This window comes from Otolemur garnettii, unplaced genomic scaffold (genome assembly GCF_000181295.1).
Source record: "Otolemur garnettii isolate 467f Iridium unplaced genomic scaffold, OtoGar3 scaffold00101, whole genome shotgun sequence".
NCBI classification, from domain to species: domain Eukaryota; kingdom Metazoa; phylum Chordata; class Mammalia; order Primates; family Galagidae; genus Otolemur; species Otolemur garnettii.
Genome location: NW_003852496.1, coordinates 3,108,555 through 3,122,165, shown reverse-complemented (window position 1 = coordinate 3,122,165; position 13,611 = coordinate 3,108,555). Strand labels below are relative to the sequence as shown.

The following is a 13,611-nucleotide window of genomic DNA, read 5'->3' as shown; positions in this document are numbered from 1 at the left end:
AAAAAAAAAAAAAGAGGAGAAAACCCATACGATGATCTCTGCAGATGCAGAAAAGGCAAGCAGGTAAAATTCAGTCTCCTAAGAAAAAAATAAATAAATTCAGTCTCCTTGGATGACAGATCCTCTTGTGGGGGACATGGTGGTTCATGCCTGTAACCCCAGCACTGTGGGAGGCCAGGCCAGGGGATGAGTGGCAGTCAGGAGTTTGAGACCAGCCTGGGCAACACAGTGAGATGCCATCTCTAGAAAGAGGGATTTTTTTAATTACCTGGATATGGTGGTACATATCTGCAACCCCAGCTACTTGGGAGGCTGCAGTTCTGGAGGATCTCTTGAGCCTAGGAGTTAAAGGTTACCATGAGCTATGATCGCACCACTGCACTCCAGTCTGGGCAACAGAGAGAAATAACAACTCTAAAAATAAAATAAAATAAAACTTTAATTTTAAAAATAAATAAATAGACCAGGTGCAGTAGCTCATGCCTATAATCCTAGCACTCTGGGAGGCTGAGGTGGGTGGATGTCTTGAGCTCAAGAGTTTAAGACCAGCCTGAGCAAGAGGAAGAGGAAAACCCTGTCTCTAAAAATAGCCAGGCATGGGCAGCGCCCGTGGCTCAAAGGAGTAGGGCGCTGGCCCCATAAGCCGGAGGTGGCGGGTTCAAACCCAGCCCCAGCCAAAAAAAAAAAGAAAGAAAAGAAAATAGCCAGGCTTTGTGGAAGGTGCCTATAGTCCTAGTTACCCAGGAAGCTGAGGCAAGAGGATCACCTAAGCCCAAGAGTTTGAGGTTGCTGTGAGCTGTGACACCATAGCACTCAGCAAAGTAGGACTCTGTCTCAAAAAAAAAAATGTTTAAGAGATCTATGAATTTACCCAAGATTCTACAGCCAATACAAGATGAAAGTAAGATCTGAAGCCCAGTGTGCAGGGCTCTGAGGGGGTGCTCCCTGTGCACCAGGCTTCCTGGCAGGCCATGAGGTGTCTGGTCACAGCACAGGCTCTCAGCCAGCCTTTCTACCTCCCAGCTGGGTGGCTTTGAGCAAATTTCTCATTCTTTCCCAGCATTACTTTTATTGCTGGTTAAAAGGGACGTAATACAATTAATTGTTGCAAGAATCAAAGGAACAAATACAAAAAATGCTTTCTTAGTTATGGTTATTTCCCAAATACCCACCCCAGCATGTAGGTGGGGACCTTTAAGTGTAAATCCTTTAGTTTATGACTTCATGCTCCATTCACCCTCAAGGAGTCTCTGAGAAGCCCAGTGGCCAGCCCAGAAGTAGGGGTGGGAGAGAGTAGAGGGCCTTCTCAGCCCCCAGGAAGCTTCACAGAAACCCCCTGGGGCCACCAAGTCTCACATGCTGAATAGGGACACAGCAGCCACAGTCTCATCCAGCCCTGCCCCCATTTCTTTTTAAGAACATATCGAAAAGAGCCCTGGGGAAGATTTTGCTGAGCACGCTGGATACCTGCAGAGACCAAGGTAGGCGAGTGTCCCCCTGCAAAATGTCCTCATCTACCTGCCCTGAACACCTGCCGGGTGTCCTGGGAACAGGCCTCACAAAGTTGAAAGGGCTATTTAACAAGAGCAGAGTGTGGGAGCCCCTGGGAGATGTGCCAGACAGAGGCCAGCAAGGTCAAATCCACAGAGGGAGCTAGGCCACCCAGCAGCCAGGTGCTGGAGAGCCTGGCAAATGAGTCCTTACAAGGGCCCCAAAAGGAAGGAGCTATTATCCCCATTCTGCAGATGAAGAGACTGAGGCACAGAGGGTCACCTGTGGCCACACCTGAGGCTTTGGGTACCTTCCTTAAGCACTAAGATACTTGGTCCCTGTTGTTTAGACAAAGTTTAGGGCAGCAAAATGTCATTGGTGCCAGCTGGACCCAGTGCAGTCACGAGAAGCAGGGCTGTCTCCTGCCTCTGAGGGCCTCAGTGGCTCCTGGGGTGATTGATGAGCCTTTGCTCACTAGCCTCTCTGGCGTCACTAGGCAGAGCTCAGGGATGTCCAGGTATGTCCCTGAACAGTCCCTGGCACCCAGATCAGGAGTCACGTGCTAGAAGCCCCTCTCAGGTCCTCAGACAGAGCTGGGCAGGGTGGGAGGGTACAGGGTATGATGGGGGAGCAGGGAGAAGGGAGAGGGCTCTGTGGGTGAAGGTGAGCAGACTGACCTTGCCCTCTTTGCCCCCTCTCTCTCCCTCTAGAGGGGAGCTCTGGCCCCTTGGCCATCCTGAATGCCCTGCATGGAGCCTTGGCTGGCTGTGAGCTTTTGCAGGGACAGCCCTCTGAACTGACCTCTGAAGCTCCTGCACTCACCAGCCCCCTCCTCATCTCCTGCTAAGGATGTGGGCCCAGCTGTGGGCACCCTGGTCAGCCTGACCACCAGAGGACCAGCCTCCAGGACCAGCCTGACCACTGTCAGACTGCCCTCCATAGCTGGTCTGACCATGTCACACCATCAGGACACTAGAGGCCTCCATCAGAGCCTCCCACTGCAGAGCCTGGCAGCCACCCTTTCCCTGGCCCACCTCCTCCACCCCCACCCTGCACATCCCCCCCCGCCCCCGCAGCCCTGTGCATCCTGGGTCCACTGTAAAGCCCGAAGTTGCTGGATCAGCCCACACCTGTTGCTGTCTTCTGTCTCCTCTGCCCTCAGAGCAGAGGTGCTCACTTACTTCCCAATCCAGTCCAGAGTCTCTTCCTTGGGCTCCCAGCATCTCCTTCCCACTCAGCCTTGTCCCCTTCCTCTCACCAGCCTGCCTGCTGCAGGGGAGACTGAGCCCAATCTTTGGGCTATCTGGTCCACTGAGAAGCTCTTCAAACTCTCTATGCCCCAGGAAGTGTCTGGGGATGCCAAGATTGAAACTAGCTTCCCGGGGCGTGGGGAGGGAATTGGTCTTAAACTAGCTATAGAAGAGAAGTAGGATTTAGCTGGGCAAAGAGAGGAGAGAGGGGCCTTTAATTTGAGGTAACAGCAAGGGTGGTGCCAGAAAGGGCCCCCATGAACAGCCCCCAGAGCCCCTCCTTCCCAAACAGAAGGCACAAGATACTGGACCTCAAGGGCCCCTGGAAGAAGTAAGACCAAGTGCCTGGTCTCACCTCACTTAAAATGTCAGAGGAGAGAGAGATACACTGGAAAATGGTACAACGATGGTGAAATCAGTGCTAAATGGAGGTAAAATAAAGTGTCGTGAGAGCTCAGCCAACAGGGGTTTGTCTGCCCCACAAGAGAGGGAGGCAGTCTGCTCTGCTGAGCCGGGTGGGGAGCCGGGTGGGGACAGGAGTGGGACAGGGGACATGGGGAGCAGGGAGAGGCTCAAAGACCACGTGTGTGGCCCTGTCCTCAGATGCTCAGGGAGGGGGCAAAGGCCTAAGCAGGGAAACACACAGGCCCACCCAATTTTCAGATGGTTTGTCTGGAAATGGAATAAAAGAGATGAATGCTCCGGCCATCACAGAGGGTCCACTCCACCCCTGGTCCTGTTGGATGGGAAGAGCCCCAGGACTCCTCAGGGCCCACTTCTGAGCTCGCTGGGCCCTGAGCCACAGGCTCTGTGGCTAATGACCACGGGACCCAGGTGATGCAGACCCCCACAGGCCTATTCAGTAATGCAGACAGCTGTTCTGGGCCCTGATGTGGTGCTGGTTACACCAACCTACGCCAGTGTCAAAACCTGGCACGGGCAAGACTTAAGAGCTCCAGGGTGCTCTGCACCTGTAGCTCAGCAGCTAGGGCACCAGCCACATACACCGGAGCTGGTGGATTCGAACAACTACAGCCAAAAGATAGCTGGACCTGGCTCGGCACCTATAGCTCAAGAGGCTAAGGAGCCAGTCACACCTGGGTCAGCCTTTGGCAGGCTGCTGGTGTAGAGCTGGCAGGTTCGAATCCAGCCTGGGCCTGCCAAACAACAACAACTACAACCAAAAAATAGCCGGGCATTGTGGCGGATGCCTATAGTCCCAGCTACTTGGGAGTCTGAGGCAAGAGAATCGCTTAAGCCCAAGAGTTGGAGGTTGTTGTGAGCTATGACGCCACAGCACTCTACCCAGAGTGACAGCTTGAGGTTCTGTCTCAAAAAAAAAAAAAAAAATAGCTGGGCTTTGTGGCAAATGCCTGTAGTCCCAGTTACTTGGGAGGCTGAGGCAAGAGAATTGCTTAAGCCCAATAGTTTGAGGTTGCTGTGAGCTGTGACTCCACAGCACTATACCAAGGGTGACTTAGCGAGACTCTGTCTCAAAAAAACAAATACATAAATAAAAATAAATAAATAAATATCACTTAAAAAAAAAAAGCTCTAGGTGGCCTGCCAGAGGGAGGGCCCCACACTTTTGTGAGTTTACCTCCAGAAGCACATTCTCACAATAAAGATGTTTTTAGGCGGTGCCTGTAGCTCAGTGGGTAGGGCGCCAGCCATATACACCGAGATTAGCAGGTTCAAACCCAGCCTCGGCCAGCTAAAACAACAATAACAACTGCAACAAAAAATATCTGGGCATTGTGGTGGGCACCTGTAGTCCCAGCTACTTGGGAGGATGAGGCAAGAGAATCGCTTAGGCCCAAGAGTTTGAGGTTGCTATGAACTGTGATGTCACAGCACTCTACCCAGGGTGACAGCTTGAGACTCTGTCTCAAAAAAAATAAAAAAGATTTTTTAAATCCCCTGTGCTTCTGGCAAGTGGAGAGGAAAGTACAATTTTGAGATATGCCTTTTGTAAACAGTATAACAAGCATATAATGGGAATAACAGAAGGAGAAGAAAAAGAGAAAGGAACATAAAAACAATATATGAAGTAATTAATAATCACTTAGAATGTCCCCCCCAGTTAATGGTCCAGGAAGCTCAGAGGACACATACCATTCTTAACCAGGCCAGGTGGCTCATGCCTGTCATCCTGACATTTGTGAGGCTGAGGCAGGAGGATCGCTTGAGGCCAGGAGTTGGAGGCTGTGAGCTGTGAGCACACCACACCAATCTAAGCTGGGCAATAGAGGGAAGTTCTGGTGGAAAAATAATTTTAAAAAAAGTAAAACAATAATTTCTGAAAAATCTTCACCAAAAACTTCCCTGATATTTAGGCCCATAAATCAGTCATGATCCTGACCCAAAAGTTTCCTATCACTACTAACAATAAATTAATCCCATGGTTGATGCCTATCGATAAAGCTTTTATTTTCCTGATAGAAGCCTTGCAATTATTTGAATTCGAAAACGTCCTGTTAAAATATATCCACAGAGTCTTTGATACTCTTCCTTAAAGATGTAAAGCCTAACTCTTCTCCCTTTGGAAGTGAGCTAGACTTTGTGACTTGCATCTAACAAACAGAATGTGGCAAAGCTTCTGGTGTGACTTCTGAGACTAGGTCAGGGAAGGCCTGGTGGCTCCCTCCGATCTCTCTCAGATCCTTTGCTCTGGGGGAAGCCAGTCGCCATATGAAAAGGGCCACTCAGAGTGATCAAAGTCTCCTGTCAAGCAAGAAACTGAGGCCTCCTGCCAACAGCCATGGCTCAGATCTTAGAAACATCTTCTTCGACCCTAGTCAAGCCTTCTGACACTGATAGCCCAGCCAAGACCTTGACTGCAATATGCAGAAACAGAACTTGCCTGGCAAGGCCACACCCAAGTTCTCGACCCACAGAAACTATGTGAGATAATAAATGAGTAAATGTTATTGTTTTAAGCTGCCCCAGTTAGGGGGAATGGCTTGTTATACAGCAGTGGACAACAAATACATTTTCTAACATGAACTTACGCTTCGTCAGAACAGATGGTAGCTGGATGCAGTGGTGGGTGCCTGTAGTCCCAGCTACTGGGGAGGCTGAGACAGGAGGACCACTTGAGCCCAGGAGTTTGGGGTTGCTGCAAGCTATGCTGATGCCACTGTACTCCAACTCAGGGCAACAAAATAAGAAAACCTGTCTCAAAAAAATTGAGGGGAGAAGAATATTTGTATGTGTGTGGCAGGTATTTAAGTATATTTAAACCTGACAATAACCACCAGCAGATTGGAGGGAGAACAAGGGTTTCCCCAGTCATGGAGAGGCTGAAGGAGGACTCATAGGTGGAGAGATATTGGGGGTGGGGGGGGAGTATAAAATGCACCCTGGCCTAGGGGACAGGGTGAAGAGTCGTGGGCAGCCAAGAGGCAGGCAGGTGATAGAGGGGACATCACTGGCGAGCTGAGGCTCCAAGTCCCCTGTGCATACCTACTGTCCCATAGAATCTCATTTATGTTGTACCCAGGAGTTCCACAAAGACCACACTGCCAAACAAGCCAAATTTACAGCAGAGTCCTTTTATTGAAGAGCTGGCCGGCGACTGCCTCAGTGTCCCAACATGGGGTTTCTGAGAGCAGCCCTGAGTGCTTAAGGAGTCAGGTTTTTAAGGCTTGGTCTGCATCCTGGTTGGCACGCAGGCTGTCCAGATGCGTTCGGGTGGAGAAGCAAGTAAGCATTGTACAGAAGCAGAATTTTGTGGTTAGTCATACATCTTTGTTTTAATATTTTCCCATACATCTTAGTCCCAGCACTTTTCTTCCACACATCTTTGTCTCAGTATTCTCTCCACCTGGCATTGTTTAAAGGTCAGTCAGGATAGTCACTTCGTTTTGCAGGGAGTTAGTCAAGCAAGAAGCTAGTGAGTACTTTCCCATCTATCTTGGGAGTGAACCAGACTTACTCCATTTTGTTGAGGGCCTGCAGCCCAGGAATTTGCCAGGAGTTAAATGGTATTTTTCTACTTTAGCATAGGCCTAACACTTACAAAACACAAATTCAAGGATAAAATTGTTGGCCCAGCGCCTACAGCTCCGCGGCTAGAGCACCAGCCACATACACGGGAGCTGGCAGGCTCGAACCTAGCCTGGGCCCGCCAAACAACAATGACAACTACAACAACAAAATAGCTGGGCATTGTGGCCGGCACCTGTAGTCCCAGCTACTTGGGAGGCTGAGGCAAGAGAATCACTGAAGCCCAAGAGTTTGCGGTTGCTGTGAGCTGTGATGCCACAGCACTCTACTAAGGGTGACATAATGAGACTGTGCCTTAAAAAAAGATAAAATTGTTATAAATTTTAAGACATCAGCCACAGATCTTGAAACCCCAAGCACAGGGCCCTCTGAGTGGGGAGCCTCTGTGGGTAGCTACAGCAGTGCATGCCCATGAAGATGCCGGGGTGCGTGCAGAAGCACGGAGGGGCAGAAATCGTGCAAACTTTCAGAAAAATAAGAGAATTGAGGGTGGTGCATGTGGCTCAAGGAGTAGGGCGCCAGCCCCATATGCTGGAGATGGCGGGTTCAAACCCAGCCCTGGCCAAAAACTGCAAAAAAAAAAAAAAAAAGAAAAGAAAAAAGAAAAGAAAAGAAAAGAAAAATAAGGGAATTGAATATTTGTGAACAGACCACATCTCCTACACTTCTTGGGCTTCTTTTCCAGAAGGGCCTCTCTGGGATTGTTCACATGGCCTGCAACATCTAACAAATATTTTATGCTCCAGAAAAACTGGATATATTTTTTTAAAAAAAGAAAAGTTCTCTGGGAAGTTGTAACTAATGTCCTCTCTCTCACCTTTTGGCAAAAAGAATCATTCTGTTGACCTTAAATTGGCCACGCGACCAAAAAATATTCTGTAATTCCACACTATTGTCACTAGGGGGCGAACGCGGTCATTGGATGCTGATAAATGGCCAGGAGGGACGAGTTTAATTTTTACCCTAACCGCAAAATTCTGCTTCTGTACAATGCTTACTTGCTACTCCACCCGAACGCACCTGGACAGCCTACATGCCAACCAGGATGCAGTCCAAGCCTTAAAAACCTGACTCCTTAAGCACTCGGGGCTGCTCTCAGAAACCCCATGTTGGGACACTGAGGCAGTCGCCGGCCAGCTCTTCAATAAAAGGACTCTACTGTAACACCTGTGCCGTTATTTTTCTTAATATTTTTCTTAGAATCAACTCTCTTTTTAACCGCACATAAATGGATTTTAAGAAATAACGTTTATATGCTCTAATTTAATTAAGAAAACAGTTTCACCTGCCATAGAAGGAAACTGATAGCACAATAAATTCGCAGAAAAGAAAACAGCATTGTTTATTTCTGAGCAGACGGAGCTGCTGAGCCTGAGGAGACAAGTGAGGCTGAGAGACAGGTCCAAGTCTTGATGTTTATAGCTGCAGAGCTGGAGGAGTAGCCCCAGGCCAAGTGAGGCTGTGTTTGATCCTTTTAATCACAGAGACAAGAATCTTCAGATAGAGCGTCTATCAGAGGTGTCAGGCTCAGCTTTTCTTCCCTGATGACAGAGTTTGGGCAGCTGCCCATGGTGACTTACCCAGCACCTGCTTAGGGGCTAGGCTCCCAGCAAACATCGCACAGGCTTAACTCTCACCCCCCATCCTCAGGGCAATTTGAGGAGGTGGGTTCTTTGATTTTTCCCACTTAACAGATGAGGAAACTGAGGCAGAGATGGGCTGCAACTATTGCCTGAGGTCGCAGAACTGAAACATACCAAAGGTAGGTCTGAAAGTCGGGCGTGCTGCTCCACAGCTTGGCTGAACAGCTTGACTGGAAAGTAGGAACACGTGTCTACAAAGAAAAGGCCATCAGGTGTCAGGTCCAATAGCCCTAGCAGTGCTGGACAGAGCTTACCCATTCCCTCCTGATTGCACATGGGCTGAAAACGCTACATATTAGTCACTGCCTCATAGTCATCTCTGCATCCGGTGAGAAGGAGAAATTATCTCATGGAGATATCAAAGGATTCCAGCCTCTAAAATAAAGGTTTTCCTAAGCAGCTTTCCTTATGATATACAGTAGCACCTCCATAGCTGACCGCCCCTTTAAGCTGACCTCATTTTCATAGACCAGACATGCACCACATATATGTATCAGTACAGTAGGCCTAGTTCCTTATGTTGGCCACCTCTGTATGTTAATCAATTTGTTACAGTGCCTTGGGTGGTCAACTTACAGAGGTTCTACTGTATTAATAATCACCAAACTGAGCTGTCTTCTTCAGGTGAGGGGTGACAAACAAGTGACTATCTCCTGGTGTTCATCATTATTTATGTTAGAGGTGCATGTTAGCCTAAGTCACCTGAGATCCTCGACCAACTTTCAGTCACTCACTTGCTGGGGGAACAAGCACCCATGACATTCTACTTCCCTATGGATGCTGAGGGTCCCCGAGGGCAGGCAGGCAGGCAAACACACATAGAAGCACCACTTTCTCGCTGGGAGGGAATCCAGGAGGGCTTCTTGGAAGAGGTCATGCCCTTGGTGAACCTTAAAGGATGGAGTGTGTCAGGCAAAATTTCAGGGAGGGCTCCAGAAAGAGTGTACTGCAGAGGCAAAGGCACAGAGACAGGAATCGGCATGTGGGGTGGGGAAGGAGGGACAGGATGATCCACTGTAAAGCTTCAGGCCAGGAAAACCTGGCAGGTGAGGCCGGAAAGGGTGGCTGAGGGTGACTAAGGCAAACCCTGCTGAGGATATCCTGAAAACAGGAGGGATCCATGACAGAATGGTTAAGACAGAGGCTTAAGGCTCGGCGCCTATAGCTCAACCGGCTAAGGCGCCAGCCACGTTCACCTAAGGTGGCGGGTTCGAATCCCCAGCCAGGACCCGCCAAACAACAATGACGGCTGCAACCAAAAAATAGCCAGGCGTTGTGGTGGGCGCCTGTGGTCCCAGCTACTTGGGAGGCGGAGGCAGGAGACTTGCTTGAGCCCAGGAGTTAGAGCTTGCTGTGAGTTGTGATGCCGTGGCACTCTACCCAGGGGGACAGCTTGAGGCTCTGTCTCAAAAAAAAAAAAAAAAAAAAAAAGACAGAGGCTTAAACAAAATAAAATCCTCTCTCTCTCTCTCTCTCAAAAAGTCCAGGTAAACAAGCCAGAGATGGAATGGCAGTTCCCAAAATCAAGCTCTTTTTGCTCCTCAACCCAAGGCTACTACCCCTGGGGCTGCTAGAACTCCAGACCCCTGAAACCAGCAGGAAGGAGGGAAAGAGGAAGGGAACACGCCCCTCCTCTTTAGGGGTAGACCCAAGACACCACGCCTACCACCTTTTCCACCTTTCCCATTGGGCTATGCTTAGTCACATGACTACATCTCAAGGCAAAGAATGCTGGGAAATGTAGTCTTCGGTAGAAGGCCGAGTGCCCAGCTAAAATCTGTCAGTGAGGAGAAAGGGGAGAGTGGACGCTGTAGGACAGTGGTCATGCCAGTGAGAGGGAAAAGAAAAGTGATAGGGTCCCTGGCCTGGGCTGAGATGAGCTAGATCAGGAGTGCTCAGACGTGAGATGGAAAGGAAGAGGCCATGACAGATGAGGGTGGGGTTCTTGGAGCTAGATTTGGAGGAGGGAAGGTCACGGAGGATGGGTGAGTCTCAGACAGGATGGTGAGTGAGCAGTTGAGGTGGAACAGAGGACAGGGGCAGTGCTGGAAAGGGGGGCACGAGGCCAGGGGAGCACGAGGCCAGGGTACCCACAGGTCCTCATGGTGCTGGGGTCACCGACAGGAATGTGGTGGAGAGGACGTGGCCTGGAGGCAGAGCAACTCAGAAGAAAGCTAAGGGGAACAGCTTCATGACAGCAGGTTTGGGAGCGACTGATTGCTTGGAATCACGCCAAAAGTACAGGCAGTAAGAGAAAAATAGTAAGACTTCATCAAAATGTAACACCTTGCAGCTGTTCATTAAAATACTAATCATAGAGTTTACTCTATATTTAGCTGCTCCACACTAGGCATGTACACCAGCAACTGGGAAGCAGATACTGAACGTTTTACACTCGAGATACTTGCCCTCCCCATGTTCCCTGCGTCAGTGTTCACAGTAGGCAAGCTGGGAGCGACCCGAGTGTGCAACCACAGATGAAAGGATAAAAATGATGTGGCCGTCCAGACAACAGAGTATCACTCAGCCTTAAAGGGGAAGGAAATTCTGACCCCCTGCTACAACATGGAGAGCCTCTCAGACATTAGGCCAAGTGAAATAAGCCAGACTCAAAGGGACAGACACTGTGATCTGTCCATTCTATCCAGAGGAGTCAGATTCACAGGGACAGAGAGTTATGGAGAGCAAGCAGTGTCTAACAGATGGAGCGTTTCAGTCTGGTGACCACTAGTGGTGACAGTTGCACAACAATATCAATGTACTTCATGCCACTGAATGTGAACATGGTAAATTTTATGTTATATCTCACAGTTTTTAAGAAGCTCTGGGGTTTGGAGTGAGGAAGGGAAATTGCTCAGAAGCAGCTGTGAGGGGAGAGGCCGCGGGCGCCCTGAGCTGGAAGTGGAGGAGGGCCTTAGAGAAGCAGGGCTGAGGTTTGCTGCAGACAGAAGGGGGGCCTAAGAGAGGAGGAAGCAGGTCAGCTGAGGGGGGCCAAGGACAAGCAGGGTGTGGGGCCACAGAAGAGCAGCGCTTTCCCAGGAGCAGAAGGAGCCGGCCGAACTGGTGGGGTGAGGTGGAGCGGCTGTCTCAGTGCTGCCCAGGTTTCTAGTGGGTGACAAGATGGACAGGATGGGCTTTCCCTTGGTGGTGGGCATTAGGTTGTGGTGAAGGTGAGGGCCTCGCAGGACGCTCAGAGGGGAGGTAGGATGCCAGGAGAGGTAGGATGCCAGGTTTGGGCTGGAGTCACGGCTGCCAAGGGGGGTGCAGCCGGACTTGTAGCCAAAAGAGAAAATAAATGGCCTGGGCTGCAGACTCAGCGCCCACAGTGAGCAGCAACCTGACCTGGTGCCGCTGGAGCAAGGTGGGGCGGGGGCTGTGGTGTTCAAAACACACACACAAGATTTCTCCAGAATAGAGGAGGCCACAAGTGTGTTTACAGCTCAAAAGGAAGGGTCTGCAGAGCTGAGGCCTCCCCACACAGGGAGCTGGGGCATGTCCTAGCAAGGAGTCTGAAGGGCCAGGAGCAGGTAATGCCTCAGTTTCCCCACAGGGAAAAGGGCATAGTGAACCAGGTCAACCAACCGGGGGAGCCCCTGGAAAGAGAAGCCCCTCCTCCCTCAGCAGCCCAAGTAGCCGCTCCCCTCCTGCCCCAGCACCCACCCAACACAACGGCCCTGGGGACAGAGATAAGGGAAGGATGTGTCTTCCATGCCCAGAGTCCTTAAATAAAAGACGCCACACCCACAGGATGGACGCTGAGCCGCCATGAGTGACAGTGAGAGATGTGGGGCTATTGGGAGGAAGGGAGAAGAGTTTCCAGAAGAGAGATCCTATTTGGGTAAGAAAAAAAACACATGGAGGAACAAAAGCAGCCTTGCGTGATGTTGGGATGGAGGGACATTTGTTTCTCTTCCTGCTCTTTGGAATATTCTAATTTTTCCACAGTGGTTTCTTATTTGTGTAGTTTTAAGTTACACATGCTAAAAAGAAGGAAATCTCAGAGGCCCAAGATTGCGTGGGCCCCACCAGGTCTGGTCAAGGAACACGGCCTGGTGGCTGCAGCATGCCACTCACCAGGGACCCTCACCCACCCCAGGGGCAGGGGATCGGATGGGGAAGACTGTGGGCCGAGGAGACGGGACACACCCCAGGCAGGAGTGGGAGGCTCAGCAAGTCTGAGCCCCGGTGAGAGTCCAGGCTCTGGTCGGAGCTCTCGCCAAGCACCTACCAGGAGACAGACCCTATGGAATCAAGTAGGTCCCAGAACAGGTGTGTCCTCAGAGAACCAGAACAACACCTTTCCCACCGACCCTTCTCTGAGCCAAGCCGCAGAAGGTCGGGGAAACTGGCCATGGGGAGCCAGAGCTTGGCTCCTGTGGGACCCGCCTCACCTCACTGCACCCCTGGGCCTCACAAGCCGGTGCACAGACAGCTCCTTCCTAGAAGGAAGAACCGGGTGGTTTCAGGAGAGACAGTTGGAGGCCTCTCTACAGCCTGGGAGGGAGACCCTGCCCTCCCTAGAAGGTGTGGCCCAGCCATCCAGAGGGGCAGGGATATGAAACCAGGACAGCAGCCTTCTTTAGTAGCGCTGAGCAATATTCCTGTGGGTGCAGGAGGTAAGCAGACAACAGTCTGTGTAGGGTGCCCCTCAGCCCCTCATTCTTAACTTTTACTGCCTGAGAACTATAACTTCTGCAGTTGTAACTCTGCCTTAAAGAACAAAAACGGCAGGTGTGCTGGTTCTTGCCTGTGTTCCTAGCACTCTAGGAGGCCGAGGCAGGAAGATGGCCTGAGGTCAGGAGTTCAAAACCAGCCTGAGCAAGATACTGTCTCTACAAAAAACAGAAAAATTAGCTGGGCATCATGGCACATACCTGTAGTCCCAGCTACTTGGGAAGCTGAGGCAGGAGGATCACTTGAGCCCAGGAGTTTGAGGCTGCACTCTTGCCTACACTACAGAGCAAGACCCTACCTGAAAGAAAGAGAGAAAGGGACGGAGAAAGAGAGAGAGTAGGGAAGGAGAGAAGACGGGAGAGAGGGAGGGGAAGGGGGAAGGGAGAGAGGGAGAGAAGGAGGGAAGGGGGAGAGGAGGAAGGGAGAGAGGGAGGGAAGGAGGGAAGGGGAGAAGGAGGAAGCGAGAGAGGGAGGGAAGGAGGGAAGGGAGAAGGAGGAAGGGAGAGAGGGAGGGAAGGAGGAGGAGAGAGAGAGGGAAGGAGGGA

General features: G+C 50.7%; 1 protein-coding gene across 1 annotated transcript in view; it reads left to right on the top strand.

The window, feature by feature from the left end:
- The window catches only part of EFCC1 (EF-hand and coiled-coil domain containing 1), a 52,645-nt gene extending 50,307 nt beyond the window's left edge, over positions 1-2,338 (top strand). The window contains exons 7-8 of the mRNA XM_012809210.1: positions 1,418-1,489; positions 2,204-2,338. Of these exons, the coding sequence (XP_012664664.1) occupies positions 1,418-1,489; positions 2,204-2,338 (207 nt within the window). The remainder of the gene's footprint in view (positions 1-1,417; positions 1,490-2,203) is intronic.
- The last annotated feature ends 11,273 nt before the right edge of the window (positions 2,339-13,611 follow it).